We start from the raw sequence: 14,252 nt of genomic DNA, 5'->3' as shown, positions 1-14,252 counted from the left end.
TATATATATATATATATATATAGCATCTTACTCTCTGCTTACCTAATTTATTTAAAAAAACAATTATAAATGATAATATGTTACCTCCTCTATTAGGTGAATTATATTTAGTATGGTATGAGAAGTTAGGTCAAATACAGTGTGGGGTGGAGTCCCCCAAACTCCACTTATTTCTGAGACCAGTTCCAAAGCTCAGGGGTTGCCTCTCCTGGAAGGGACTCATGGAACTCACCAAAGCTGTTACGCCTGTGGTTAAGGTTTCTTATGAGGAAAAGATGCAGATGTATATCAGCTGAGGGCAGAGGTGGATAGAGCCTTTGGCAAAGTACCAAAGCCAGAGATTTTGCTGCCTTCTCCCCATGGAGTCAAGATGCATTACTCTGTTATTTTTGATGTATGGCAGTATGTGCAAAGTATTACCAACCAGGGAAGCATAGCTGAGCCTCAGCGTCCACAGTTTTTACTAGGGCTTTGTCATGCAGGCACAACTGAAAGACTAACTGCGCCATGGTACTACATTTCAGGGTTCACTGATACCCCATTACCCAAAGCCCCTACCTGAACTGAAAATGTTCCTCTTTCTAGCATGGTCAGCCTCTTCTCTAAGACTGTACAAGGAAATCTAACTCCCACCTAAATTACATTGTAGCACTAATTGGTATGACCCAAACCCTACTGTACACTCACCTCCTACTCTAAAATGACCCAAGTGTGGAGGGTCTTTATTCTTTGTGGCATGGTAAGACTAATCAGTATGATTCATGATCCCGAGATAAAGAACGATGTTACATACTACCTTTTGGAAGCTGAGGGCAAAGACCAGATCTTTTGGTACAAGACCAAATTCTTCCTACAGAAATGGATGGAAAAATTTTAAGTTTGCTCGTATGTTGACAGTGTTCTTTTTTTTTTCTATAAATTCTTTTATAAAGACTACATTTTCACATCAAATTAGTATATAATTTGAAATATATTATTGACAGATAGTTGATCTCAAGGATATAGAAAAGAATAGTGTTCTTAATTCAGCTGTTTATCTCACAACGTGACTATTTGATTTGAATAAAATCATGTAATATTATTAAAAGAATGTATTTAATGAAAACATTCTATATAATAAATATTTCCTAATGCATTTATTTGATATTTGTTTGCTGCATTATTCTCATAAGGCAGATGTGATTTACAGATGTTATATGTAATACAAGTAAAACTTAGGCTTTTCTCTAAAGAATTAGTCTAGCAGAAGACGTGCCAGCCACTCCGTTACAGTAGGAAGGGAAGAGTTACAGTGAAAACCCTCAAAGGGTAGCACCCATTCTGGGCTTTGCATTTAGGAGAAGGACGTGGAACCTACCATGTAAGTTGTACTTAGTGTGCGGTGGAAGGGTCAGAGGAGTGGGGCCAGGCAGTACGGAGAGATGTCTGTAAAGCAAGAGCACACAGGAAGGCCGAGCTGCTCACGGCTGAGGAGCCGTGGGTGGCAGGTGAATGCAGGGAAACACGAGGAGGCAGCAAAAGTGAACATTTCATCCTGCTGCCAAGAAACGCCTCATTATGTGTTCAGGGAGTGCTGTTATTGACGTGGGCTGCATGTATTACCCGGTCCAACTCTGACTGCATCTTCAAAAGTCGTGGCCGTGCATCGTTCGGACAAAGGCAGAAGTAGCAGTAGTGGAAAAGAATGGAAATTTGAGAATTCCTGAAGGGATTATAAGGGCTTTGAAGAAGAGCAGAAGAGAGCCCTCACTCTCTGGAAAGCTAGAAGTGACTGGAAAAGTTGAACATTTTAGGAAGAAATGCCAAACGCTGTTAGGAGATTAAGTAAGACGAGTTGAAGAGGTGGGGTCCAGGTTAGAATTGATTGAGGACAAAGAGGTGAAGACATAGACAAACTAAAAGCAGAAAGTAAGGTTTTAAAGAATAGCTGTCTTTGGATTCCAGGCAACTATTAAAGAATTAAATGCCTCAACATAACGCAAAAATAGTTCATTTCCAAGAGGAAAAAAAGAGAGAGATAAGAAATAGAATAGTGGTGAATGTCAGCAAGATGTTCAGGCAGTGGGAAAGGTGAGGGTCATTAAAATTAGTAAAACTATGACCAATAAGACCGATAAGAAGAGAAGTAGCTCATGGACAATATATTTTAGTGTGAATTTACCCTACATCGTGGGATACAATCAGTTCTATTATTTTACTTTGTCAGTAAGCAACTTTACCAGGAAGTACTTTGTGTTAGTAGATTTTAAATAAAGAATAAAAAAGGCTAAATTTCTACTCTGGCACTTTTTTTGTATGACCACAAAATAAACATATAAAAAAAATAAACAGAACAGAAGACAAAACCTGCCCTCTCTGGGAATTCATGCAAATCTTGAGAGCCGTTTTGATTCTTGGCTGTTCTAGTCTTCGCGAGACAGGAAGATCTCAAAAGCCACTAAATTATCTAACTTCTAGGTATGTGTTTACTGAGATCGACTTATCAAGGAACAGCATATGTGGCTAACTAACAAGTTCTTTGTGTAGAGATATTGATATTCTGTTTCAGTTAATTAAATCAAGTGCCCAGGTTTGCAATCTTAATGCTAAGACCAGCAGAGAACATGGACCGTGAAAGGCTATTAGTAGAATCCTTTGTGAACCAGAACATACAATGCACACGTAGTCACTAAAATTTCAAATTTTCAACATCTGTAGGCCTGACACTTCACACAAGCAAGGATTTTGTCATGTATGTGTTATCCTAACTCATGAATCAACCTTTTGTATATCTAAATATTTATGATTGAAATAGTAAATGAGTATTTTTGGTTAAAATTAAAACCAAACGTCTATGTTAAAAATTGAGTCTGCCAATTTTTTTCTTTTAAGGAAGTACTTTTTGGAGATCATGACAAATGACCTTGGCGTGTTCTCAGTACCATACGAACTGAGTGAAGTGAATTAAATTACTTCAGTATTTGAAATTTCTTTTATTGTTAACAAAGTGGACATAGTAAGATGTATGTCAGAGGTCTGTTGTCGGAAAGGAGTTTAATAGGGTTATATATACATAGCCTAGACCTGGTGCAGAACAGGCATTCAACAAACATTGCCCATTTTTAGAAATTAAATCGAGTTTGTGCCTTATATCAGAAGCTAAATTCCCTCAAGCCTCTTACAAAAATATCTACAGAACACTTACACACAGTTGGGATAAGTGTTGAATAAGAAAAATCCTCACGCTTATGTAATTTGTATTTTGGTGACAAAGTACATGTGAATAGAATTGTCCATTTGGACAATTTTTGCAAACTTTTAGTATCATTGTAAAATGAACTGGGGCATCACAAAATTAGTCAATTAAGATAGCTTTGCAAAAACCAAATTAGCAGTTCTTCTCAGCCATAACAGCGTTGTATTCACCCACTTTAATATTAGCACTAAGATTATTACACCTTAACATTTGTCTTTAAAAGACGTAAAAACAAAACAAAACAAAAAACAAAAAACAAAAAACAAAAAAAACAGAAACAAAACAGCAACAAAAAAACCCAGTGTTATCTCCCGGTTTCCTGTCACTATAGCCTTCCAGTCATGGGAATAATAGCAAGTTCAATACAGTAAAGCTGAAAAGGGCCTTCAGTAATTAATTTACATCATTTCATTTTTCAGCTGAGAAACTATAGCCTCAACAGTAAATTAACCAAGGAGGTAGAGTTAGCATATTTGAAACAGATGCTTTTAAATTGTTTCCATTCTGCGAGGGAAAGCAATATACATTGTATATCCTCAATGCCCATCTAATTGCTGAAAAAAAGTATAATTGGGATGATTGCGGTCTTTGCTAACAGTTGGATGCCAACGGGGAGCTTCTCATCCGGAACGCGCAGCTGAGACATGCAGGGAGGTACACGTGCACCGCCCAGACCATTGTGGACAATTCTTCTGCTTCTGCTGACCTTGTTGTGCGAGGTAAGAGTTCATTTTAAAATTACAAAACCAAAGATATTTGGCTTGTGTAAATACGCGTAATCTTCCGGTAACTCTACATCTTCAAATTCTTATGTATTTAGAGGCGCAATCTTGTGCCTCAGAATGTATTTTAGGCTTCTGACCCATGTCTGAGAATGATTTATGCCAGACGAGTAGTAAACAGCACTGGTTTGGTTTTGTTTCACTAACTTCGTATCTTCATGAAAGTTTCACCACATGCCTCCTACGAAATGTTTGTGCACTTGGACTTAGTACTCACTACCATAAATTCTCACTTTCTGATCCTTTTTTTTTGGGGTGTGCTGGGTATAACACTGTCCTTTTTCATTTTCTATGGAAAAAAAAATACTGATGTTGTTTACTACAACCTCAAGCGCTATATGTTTGTCACCGTGATCTTAGAATAGAAAGCTAACTGATAACAGATGTTTCTATGTTACTTGTTTTCAAACCAACACTCTGTTCCAAGAGATAATGAAACCCAGGATGGGAGTGACACACGAGGGGAATCCTTTGCTGCTGACCTTTCTCGTGTAGTAGGGAAGCTGGCTTGGAGCATGACGCCCCTTTTTAATTATCATCACATTCACTCACTGCCTGTGGAATGAAGTCCATTCTGTGTAGCTCAGGATACAGGATGTTCCCTGTAATGATCTCAGCCTGTTTACCTTTAGTGGCTCATCATTTCTTGTAACTAACTCCGAACATCCAATTAATTCACAAAATACTCCAGCATTTGTACATCTTTTCCTTGCTTTGATTCACAGTAAGTATTGCTTTCATGTACTTTGCACATCAATTGTTGACCAAATATCATCCCTCTTTCAAAGTGTGGCTGAAGTTTCATGAAATTCAGGAAACTCCCTTTGATGTTCCATATATGAGCTCTTATCTCCTGAACTTTAATAGCATTTAATACTTTCTCTAATGGGTTGGATAGGAATCTATTCATAATTGTCTCCTTTACTGAACTGTAAAATTCTCATGTGCATGTGAATTTTAGTGAATTGCATATTTCTCTGCCTATTTTCAAACTCTTTTCATTTGTACCAATGTCATATTAAAATTCCAATCTTTCATATTTTACCTGTTAAAAATACTTATCCATAATTATTTATCTATTTCTGTCAGTTTTTCTACAATCAGATGAAAAATTAATAAAAAAGATATCTGAGATTGTATTTTAATGTCTCTTACAAGCCCCAGTTAACATAATCACACTCAATCTTATGCATTTCCTGGACTCCCTTCTAGAACAGTTTTAATATGGAGACCCTAAATGAGAAAAGCTTTTATTCCAGTTGAATATGTTCTCTAACAGGATAATAAGAGTAGAGGAAGTTTATTTAAGTGAATGAACTTAGTTATTCATTCTATGGAAAACTTAATATGGAAAATTAATAAACAAAAACCCAAGCTACAAAATCTCAAGTTAAAGTTCACTTTGGTTTCATATTTCAAGTCAGAGCATTTTCTTACTTAGGACACTTGTTTTCAAGATCCGAAAAGAACAAGTTCATTTTCTTACTAGTCAGACCACAAGACATTTGGCCATTTCCAGCATTAGCCTAAGTTTAAACTTAATACAATTGCTTGCAAATTAGTAGAGTAAGCATTAATGTTACAAAGTCTGGCAAATATATTCAGTAGACATGTTCTCAGCACTTTCAACCCCTCAACTATAGCAGAAAACTAATAAAATTACGCAGGTAAATGGAGACTGTTGCTTTACCACTATTAAAATTTTCACAGGGCCAGGGATTTAGCTCAGTGGTGCTGCCACCTGCATCACAAGCACAAGGTCCTAAGTTTGATCCCTGGTACAAAAAAAAAAAAAAAATCCTCACAGTCATAATATTCTTCTGAGCTTTATTTCTAGTGACATAAAAGGTATTAATTTTATAGTAAGAGAATTTTTCAGTTAAAATAGACAAGTACATTTCTGCTGCGCTTGTGTCAAAAATGTATGTAATGCAGATCTTTGAAATGCTTGCTCGCTTGCTTTCTCTTTCTTTCTTCCTTCTTTCCTTCTAACCAGGGATCAAACTCAGGCCCTTGCACTTGCGAGGCAGGTAGCAGAACCATTGAGTTAAATCCCCAGCCCACTTTATATATTTAAATCAGAGTATATCCAAGTAACTTCTTTATGGGTAATATATAGGACATATTCCCCCATAAATGATATTATTACTAGTCCATTTGTCCTCTTAATTTCACATTTGCATCTAGTTCAGAAAAGCATGACCTGGAGCCCATGTGCAGGCCTCAGGGTGTCCACGGATCTCCTAAAACTCCACATCGATGTGCATTTCCTTGAGAAGAGGGCTTGTAAATGTCATCAGATTTATTTATAGCAGTCACCCAAATGCAGTAAAAAGCTTAATTCTACATTTTTCCCATCTAGATCAAGGCTTTTTGAAAAAGGAAATAAGGGATGATTATTCACTTCTGGCAAAATGTGTAAAAAAACTGGCACATTTCACTTAGTGACATCTAAAAACATTTTTAGACCATGATTGCTTTTGAAAGCAATTGCACTCAGCCTTCAGGAACTGTGATCTCTTTCTCAAAGCAAGTGATACTTGTTACAGTAGTTCCTCCTTTTCTGTTGTTTTTCTTTCCCTGATTTCAGTTACCTATATAGACTGTAGTCCAGAAACAAACAATTCATAAATATCACATTGCATGCTGTCACAAGAGTGTGATGAAACCTCACACTGTCCTGCTCAGTCTTACTCAAATGTGACATGTCATGCGTTTGTTCAGCGTATCCACCCTGTATACACCACCTGCTAGTTACTGCTGGAGTATGGATTATCAGGTCAACTGTTGCAGTATCACCGTGCTTTTTTGCCAAAAACAAAAACAAAACTTACTTTACTAAGAAATAGCTCCCAAACACAACATTTTAGTAGAGTATATTACTATAACTGTTCTATTGTAGCTATTGTTGTTGATATCTCCTTGTACCTAATTTATCTATTAAACTCTCACAAGTATGTGTGTATATGAAAAGACAAAATGCAGAAGGTTGGGGTCTTAGGATACATCCTCTGAAAGTTGCATTCAGTGGACAGGAGACTTTGCCAAATATGAGGTGGGTTAATTCTTATTTGGATACCACTGGTCTGAGGTACACACCCTGAGCTAGTGCTATGAGAGGCACGGTGAACACTGGAGAAGAAAACCAATTTTTTTGACAAGCGCTAAGACTTTCTGATAACAAAACTAGTTAGTATATAAACTGTTATACCCTCTGAGAAGACTGAAGCAAAAGTGTAAATATTCAGACTTAAATTGAATTTCTTTCAGCCTATATTACCTTGAAGGAAATGAATACATAGTATAAAATATTGTTTCCCTCTGCATCTTGTGTGTGTAAATGTGTGTGCCTTCATAAGTTTGAATGAGTGAGTGGATATATGTGTGGGACTAGATGAAAGTAACCTGAGAGGAAAACATGTTTTAGGGTTATGACTTCTATTATTTGTCTTATTACTATTATTTTAATGAGTTTAGGATAGAGGCTGTCAATTAGTTAAATCTGTATTAGTCCATTCCTTGTTACTATAACAAAATACCTGAGGCTTGGTAATGTCTAAAGAAAAGAGGTTTATGTAGCACACAGTTTTGGAGGTTCAAGAGCATGGCATTGGTATTGGTTCAAGAGCATAGCTTATGGCATTGAGCTATGACCTCATGGTACATGGCCTCACAATAGTGGACATATATTTCAGAGGGAGAGGTAAAATGGCAAGATGGGAGGCCAAAGAGGGATCAGGGATCAGGGCCACTTTCCATAACAACTCATTCTTACAGGAACAACTAGGTGAGACCAGTGTCAGTCAGGCAGATGGCAGCATCCCCAGGAACCTCATTGGTCTTGCATTAAGCCTCAACTCTAAATGTTCCACAATCTCCCGACCGTGCAGCACTGGAGGCACAAGCTTCCCAATGTGAGCCTTAGGGAGATGTACTCATACCATATCCAAACCATAAAAGCCTCTAGATGTAAAAGTGGAATGAAATCTAGGGAAAACATTGTCAAGGAAGATATAACACTTGATCTGATTTCGTGGAACATTTAACTGAGCGGAAAAAATTCTCCTTTGTCTGTGTCATTTGTGATTGAACTGAGAAATAAGGAAAATAGCAGCAATTGTTGTGAGCTGAAAGAAAAGTATAAACATGGCTCCAGTGATCAGGTATGAGACAGTGTTTTTAGTAGCAGCCGTCGTCAGCATTTACCTATAGAAAGTTACAGCCCTTCCGTTTATTTAACCACTGATCAGGTCCAGAGATGCTCAAGGAAGAGTGACCAGAAAGTGGTTCTCCTTGTCTGATCTTCCAACGCTTCAAGCAACTTCAAGTCAGGGGCTCTCTTGGGCTCTATGATTTTCATTTTTCCCTCTAATGATCCCTCTTATATCAGTTCTATCCGTATGGAGATTATTTTTGCCGGAGTGTAAGAGCAGCCTTTCTTCAGACTGTACTGGCTTAGAAGTGCAATTTATAAAATTCAAGATGTGGATAAATAAACATTCACCCTTATAGCTCTGGCAAAAGCAAAAGATACCCTTTCTGACAGATTGTCTTCAACCCAACTCCCTCCTTGTGATTCCAACAAATTCAGATGAAATATGAAATTATGCAAAAGATAACCCACCCCACGTAAGAAAATAAGTTATCAGATATCATCAAGAGGAAGGAAAATGAAACAAGTATAGAATACTTCAGATAATATAGTTATTGATGTTTATAAAAGGAGCCATTATGAAAATCCTTAAAGAAATTATAGAGGAAATGGTAAAATGAATTTAAAATAATCACTATAAAATGCAGCATCTTTAGATAAAAAAGCAGGTAGCACCTGTAAATGATAAACATAATCATTAAAATAAATGGCAGATTAAGAATGACATTAATGACACACTAGGAATGAATTAGAAAACAGAAAAATATTAAGACATAACTATATTTCAACATGAAGAATCAAAGATACATTATGAAAAAAGGAGCTTAAAACACTAAGAGTTTAATGAGAAATTGTCAAATTGGATTACCAGAAGTAAGAGAGAAATAGTTTTCAAAAGGGAAATGGCTACAAATTTGGGAAAATTAGTAACAAACATGATTTTTGCAATTCAGGATTTCCAATGAAACACAAGAAAATAATTAGAAATAAATGAAACCAAAGAGCACTGAAGACAAGTGTAAGATTATTTTTGAAGTGACCATCATGTAATTTCTTATGACAAGTGGTAAAATGCATTGCTGCTTTTGCCTGGGTTTTTAAGAAAACAGCTGCCATGTTCAGAGAACAGTTCTGTCACCTTTTCAAGAGGACTGGCTGAGGGACAGACCTCCTCCTGGTGACTGGCGCTGATCTCCCAGCCAGTCTAGTGAGCTGTCCAGGGAGCAGTTGCTAATTCCCAGGCAAGAATGCAGATGACTACTTTTGCTTGCACCTTGCCTACAACTTAGGTGAGAAAAATCGATCGAGTACCATTTGTTCAGCTCAGCCACTCAAGATTTCTTAGCTTACCAAAAATGTGGGAAGTAATCATGCCTGTTGTTGCTTTTAATCACTTAACAGTTTACCCTGAGTGTTACTTGGGCACTGAGTTTATTTGTGTTTTTTGAGTTAGGTGTCATTTCAACCAGTTGATTCTTGTATTGAATAAATTTGATAAACTTATACTTTTTATATTTCCAGTTATATCACCTTATAAAAATTAATGAAAAATATACATACAAATTTTGATCATCCTGTATTTAAATAATTGGACTGGTCAGTGATTAACCCAGTGAGTTTGGGGGCCACCTTTTCTGTAGCAATAGATAAGTGAATACCTTTATTGTGCTGGAAAAAGAGTGTCGCTGTATTCATCTACACAGAATATCATTTCATAATGAGGAAAAATAGCTTCTTTAAAATACAACAAGACAGTTTATCCTTCAAGAGATGCTTATTTCTAAATAAATATCTAAAGGGCAAATTTCAAGAAAAGCAAAATAATCCCAGAAGAAAAATCTTTTTGTTTATTTATTTATTTATTTATTTTGGTTTTTTTGAGACAGGGTCTCACTATGTAGTTGAGACTGACCGGGAACTCACTATGTAGCACAGGCTGGTCTCGAACTCAGAGAGATCCTCCTGCCTCAGCCTCCTGAGTGCTGGGATTACGGGCATGCACCACCACGCCTGTCTTTAGAAGAAAAATGTGAAATGTCAAAACACATGACAAAAATAGAATAAATGTGAGTAATTCAAGCTATCTTAGTATCACAAACTGAGCAACACATAAATTTATAAATGGCTAAAGTTTATTATTCCCACTTCTGAAATCTAGGGAGTCCAAGATCTGGGGCCAAGAGATTTGGTGTCTAGTGAGGACCTGTGTTCCAGCCCATAGATGGTGACTCCTCGCTGTATCTTCAGATGGTGGAGGAGACCAGCCAGCTCTCCAGTGCCTCTTTTATAAGAGCACTAAAGACATAGCTGTCATGACTTAAAAATCTACCAAAGACCTCACCTCCTAGTATTATTATCTTGGTCATTGTATTTCAATGACAGTTTGTAGGGACTACAAATGATCGGAATACAAAAAAAGCAGAGTGAACTAAGCCCAACTACTTTGATGCCTTGGATAAGTGAATAGCCTCCAAAAGGCTCGTGTGTTCCAAGGCAGGGCTTTTAATTGGATCCTGGGATGCTAACCCTAGAAATGGATTGATGAGTTCATAGTTGAATGTACTATTAGGTAGTGGGATAAGGTTGGAGGGAAGAAGTCACTGGGGCCACAATATCCAAGGGTATATTTTTCTCATCCAAATTCTTCTGTGTCTGGTGCTTTCCCCATCTCTCTGCTTCCAGAATGCCATGATATGAGCAGCTTGCCTCCACCATGCCCTGCTATCGTATGTTTTTTACCTTGGAGCCAGCCAGTCATGGACTGTAATCTCCGTGGTAGGATTTGGTAGCAGTCAAAGGTCAAATGCCTAGAAGCTCACTGTAGTGACCAATGTGAATCTGCATCAGAAGGCTGCAGAGTCCATGCTGAACAGCCAGAGTCTCCACGGGGGACCAGCCTCCAAAGGCAGTGGCTAACAGTGAGATCTTCTGCAAAAAGGCAAATTCCTTCTTTTTTCCTTTTCATTATTTTTTATTCTCTCCATGCTACACGCCTATGGGTTTGTGCCACCCATATGCCAGGTCTTCCCCTCTTAGTTTGCTGGTCTATGTGTCAGTCATCCACAGATAAACTCAGAATTTACTAATCTGTGTGGTAGTTCTTGTCAAGTTGGCCTGTTAACAATTATCAGTGACGCCTCCCATCCCCACCTTCCTCAATATCATTCTCAATAAAGATGTATGATAAATCTTTGTGTTATCTCTGGGCAGAGTTCCCGAACTCAGCTGTACATCACATCTATCTTCGTATATGATTCTGTGCACTCTCTTGGTATTTTCTGAGTTAATATCTTTAGGGCGAGCTTAGTGAAGATGAGCCAGACTGAAGATAATCTGATGAACAATGACATATCAGCCATGGACAAAGGAACTGTCTCACACAAATACTCATCTTTTGGGACAGATAAACAACAATGAAGGAAGGCTAACCATTGTAGCAAGTGATATTGGAACAGTTGGACATTCATAGGGAAAATTACTTTAATAAAGAAATTAAACCTAAGCCTCAAACTTCAGACAAAATTAACAGAATGGATTATATTCATAAATGTAAAGTGTAAAACTATGAAACTTTAAAAATATATTAAGGGCTAAAGAGTTTATAAACTTGATGCCAAAAGCACAATGTATTAAGTGAAAAATTACATTCTGAAACCCATCATACTTTCAAAGGCTTTGGCTGTGCAAAACACACTGTAAAGAGGACAGAAAGATGAGCTACAGAGTGGGAGACAATAATTAAAAACCATGAAAAAATAATCCAATTCATTTGGAACTAGAAGAGACCTAGAATAGCAAAAGCCATTGTAGGCACCAGAGACATGGCAGCGGGTATAACAATTCCCAATTTGAAACTATACTACAAAGCCACTGTGATAAAACAGGATGGTACTGGCAAAGAAACAGACCTGAGGATTAGTGGGATAGATTGGAAGATACAAAAACAACTCCAGATGTACTCAGCTACCTCATCTCTGACAAAGGAGCTGACTGTCCCCACTGGAGGAAAGACAGACTCTAATAAATGGTGTTGGAAAAACTGGATCTCAACTGCCAAAAATTAAAACTAGACCCTTATCTATCACCATGCACTAAATTAAAATCAAAGTGGATTGAAGATCTAAATATTAAAACAGAAACACTAAACTTGCTGGAAGATAAGTTAGGCAGAACTCTGGAAGACATTGGCATAGGAAAAGATTTTATGAACAAATCCTCAGTAGCATGGGAACTAGCAGATAGAATTAACAACTGGGATCTCATCTTATTAAAAAGCTTCTGTACTGTCAAAGAAACCATCAGCAGAACTAAGAGACAACCTACAATGTGGGAAAAAATTTTTACTGGATGCTCTTCACGACAAAGGAATGTTATCTAGAAATATATAAAGAACTCAAAACAATCAGCACCCCCCCCAAATATAAAGACCCGATTCAAAAATGGGCATCCGAAATGAACAGACATTTCTCAGATAAAGAAGTAAAAGCATCAAGTAAATACATGTAAAAATGTTCCACATCACTAGTCATTCGAGAGATGCAGATGAAAACAACACCAAGATTCCACCTCACCCCAGAAAGAATGACTGCTATCAAGAAATCAAACAATAACAAATGTTGGTGGGATTATGGAGAGAAATGAACCCTTCTCCATTGTTGGTGGGAGTGCAGACTGGTGCAACCACTATGGAAATCATATGGAGATACCTCAATGAGCTGGGACTAGAGGTTCCATTTGACCCAGCCATCCCTCTTCTGGGTATCTTTCCAAAAGAATTAAAAAATCATATCACAGTGATATATGTGCACCTATGTTTATAGCAGCACAGTTTGTAATAGCTAAAAATTGGAAACAGCCCATTTGCCCATCAGTTGGAAGCTGGATAAAGAAGATGTGGTTTTTCTATAAAATGGAATAGTACTCAATCATAAAGAGTGAGAAATTAGATTCATTCATAGGAAAATGGATACCTATTGAGGATATACTCCTAAGTGAAATAAGTCACACATGTATGAATACCGAATAGTTTCTCTGGTGTGAAAAACTATAATGGTACATAAGATCCTAATGATACAATTGACAATGTGAAATAGGAAGAAAAGGGCTAAAGGTGTATGGAAAATGGGAAGGGTAGGGGAAAGGTAATAAGGGAAAAGGAAAAAATGAGAAAATGAAAAAATGGAAGTAAAATATTTGTAAATAGGGAAGGGAGGAGAGGGTGAAGGGAGGGGAGAGATAAGGGGTAAAATGAGAACCAAGACCCGCCATGTAAAGATACAAGATCCCAATAATGAATGTAACTGTACTGTATACCTAAAGTTCACCAATAAACTCAATAAGAAAAAAAACATGAAAAAAAAATCATGTGTCCAACAAAATATTTTTAAAGAGCTTTCAGAACTCAACTTTGAAAAGACAAATGAACTAATATGAAAATGGCCAAAAGACATGAGCATAAATTTCTCTGAGTCGCATAAACAAATATGCAAGCAGTAAATAAGCAGATGAAAAAATATCTAACATCCCTACCCATTAGAGAAATGCAAATTTAATACCCCCCCAAAATATCAAATCATGCCTATCAAACTGGCTAAACTTTAAATGAATCATAATGATTCAGAGACCGGGTCCTTCATATATTGCTGGCAAAAATGTAAAATGGAAAGCCACTCTGGAAAAAGAGTAAGACAATTTCTCAGAAGCCTACTAAGTGCCTACCTTTCAATTCATCAGTTGTACCTTTGGGTGTGTATAGTATATAGAAGCTTGTGGTCAACTAAAATTCTTAACACAAATAGTCATAACATCTTTATTTATAATAGCCCCAAACTGAAAACAACCTAAATAGCCTTCAGCTGGAGAAGGGATTAAAAAAAAATTGATGTATCTTTAGCCTAGAATACTGTTCACCAATAAAAGGGAAAGTACCTATTTATTTACTCATCTGTAACACCCGGGTATTGCTCAAGGACATTATTATTTAATATTGTTTAAAATGACAAAATTATAGAGCCAGGGTAAATTTAGCTCAGTGTTTCCAGTGCCTGCTTCGCAAGTGCAAGGACCCAAGTTGGATCCCCGG

At 37.1% G+C, this 14,252-nt stretch overlaps 1 protein-coding gene across 4 annotated transcripts in view; it reads left to right on the top strand.

Moving 5' to 3' along the window:
* Positions 1 to 14,252, top strand: part of Cntn1 (contactin 1) — a 395,948-nt gene that overhangs the window by 288,891 nt on the left and 92,805 nt on the right. For all 4 annotated transcript variants that reach the window (XM_010640950.3, XM_010640948.3, XM_010640949.3 and 1 more), the window contains one exon: positions 3,834 to 3,954. In XM_010640950.3, the coding sequence (XP_010639252.1) occupies positions 3,834 to 3,954 (121 nt within the window). The remainder of the gene's footprint in view (positions 1 to 3,833; positions 3,955 to 14,252) is intronic.

The sequence above is a fragment of the Fukomys damarensis genome, unplaced genomic scaffold, assembly GCF_012274545.1.
Source record: "Fukomys damarensis isolate Sample0158 unplaced genomic scaffold, DMR_v1.0_HiC HiC_scaffold_15, whole genome shotgun sequence".
Taxonomy (NCBI): domain Eukaryota; kingdom Metazoa; phylum Chordata; class Mammalia; order Rodentia; family Bathyergidae; genus Fukomys; species Fukomys damarensis.
Note: the sequence above shows the minus strand (reverse complement) of the source record. Positions and strands in the feature narration are given on the sequence as shown.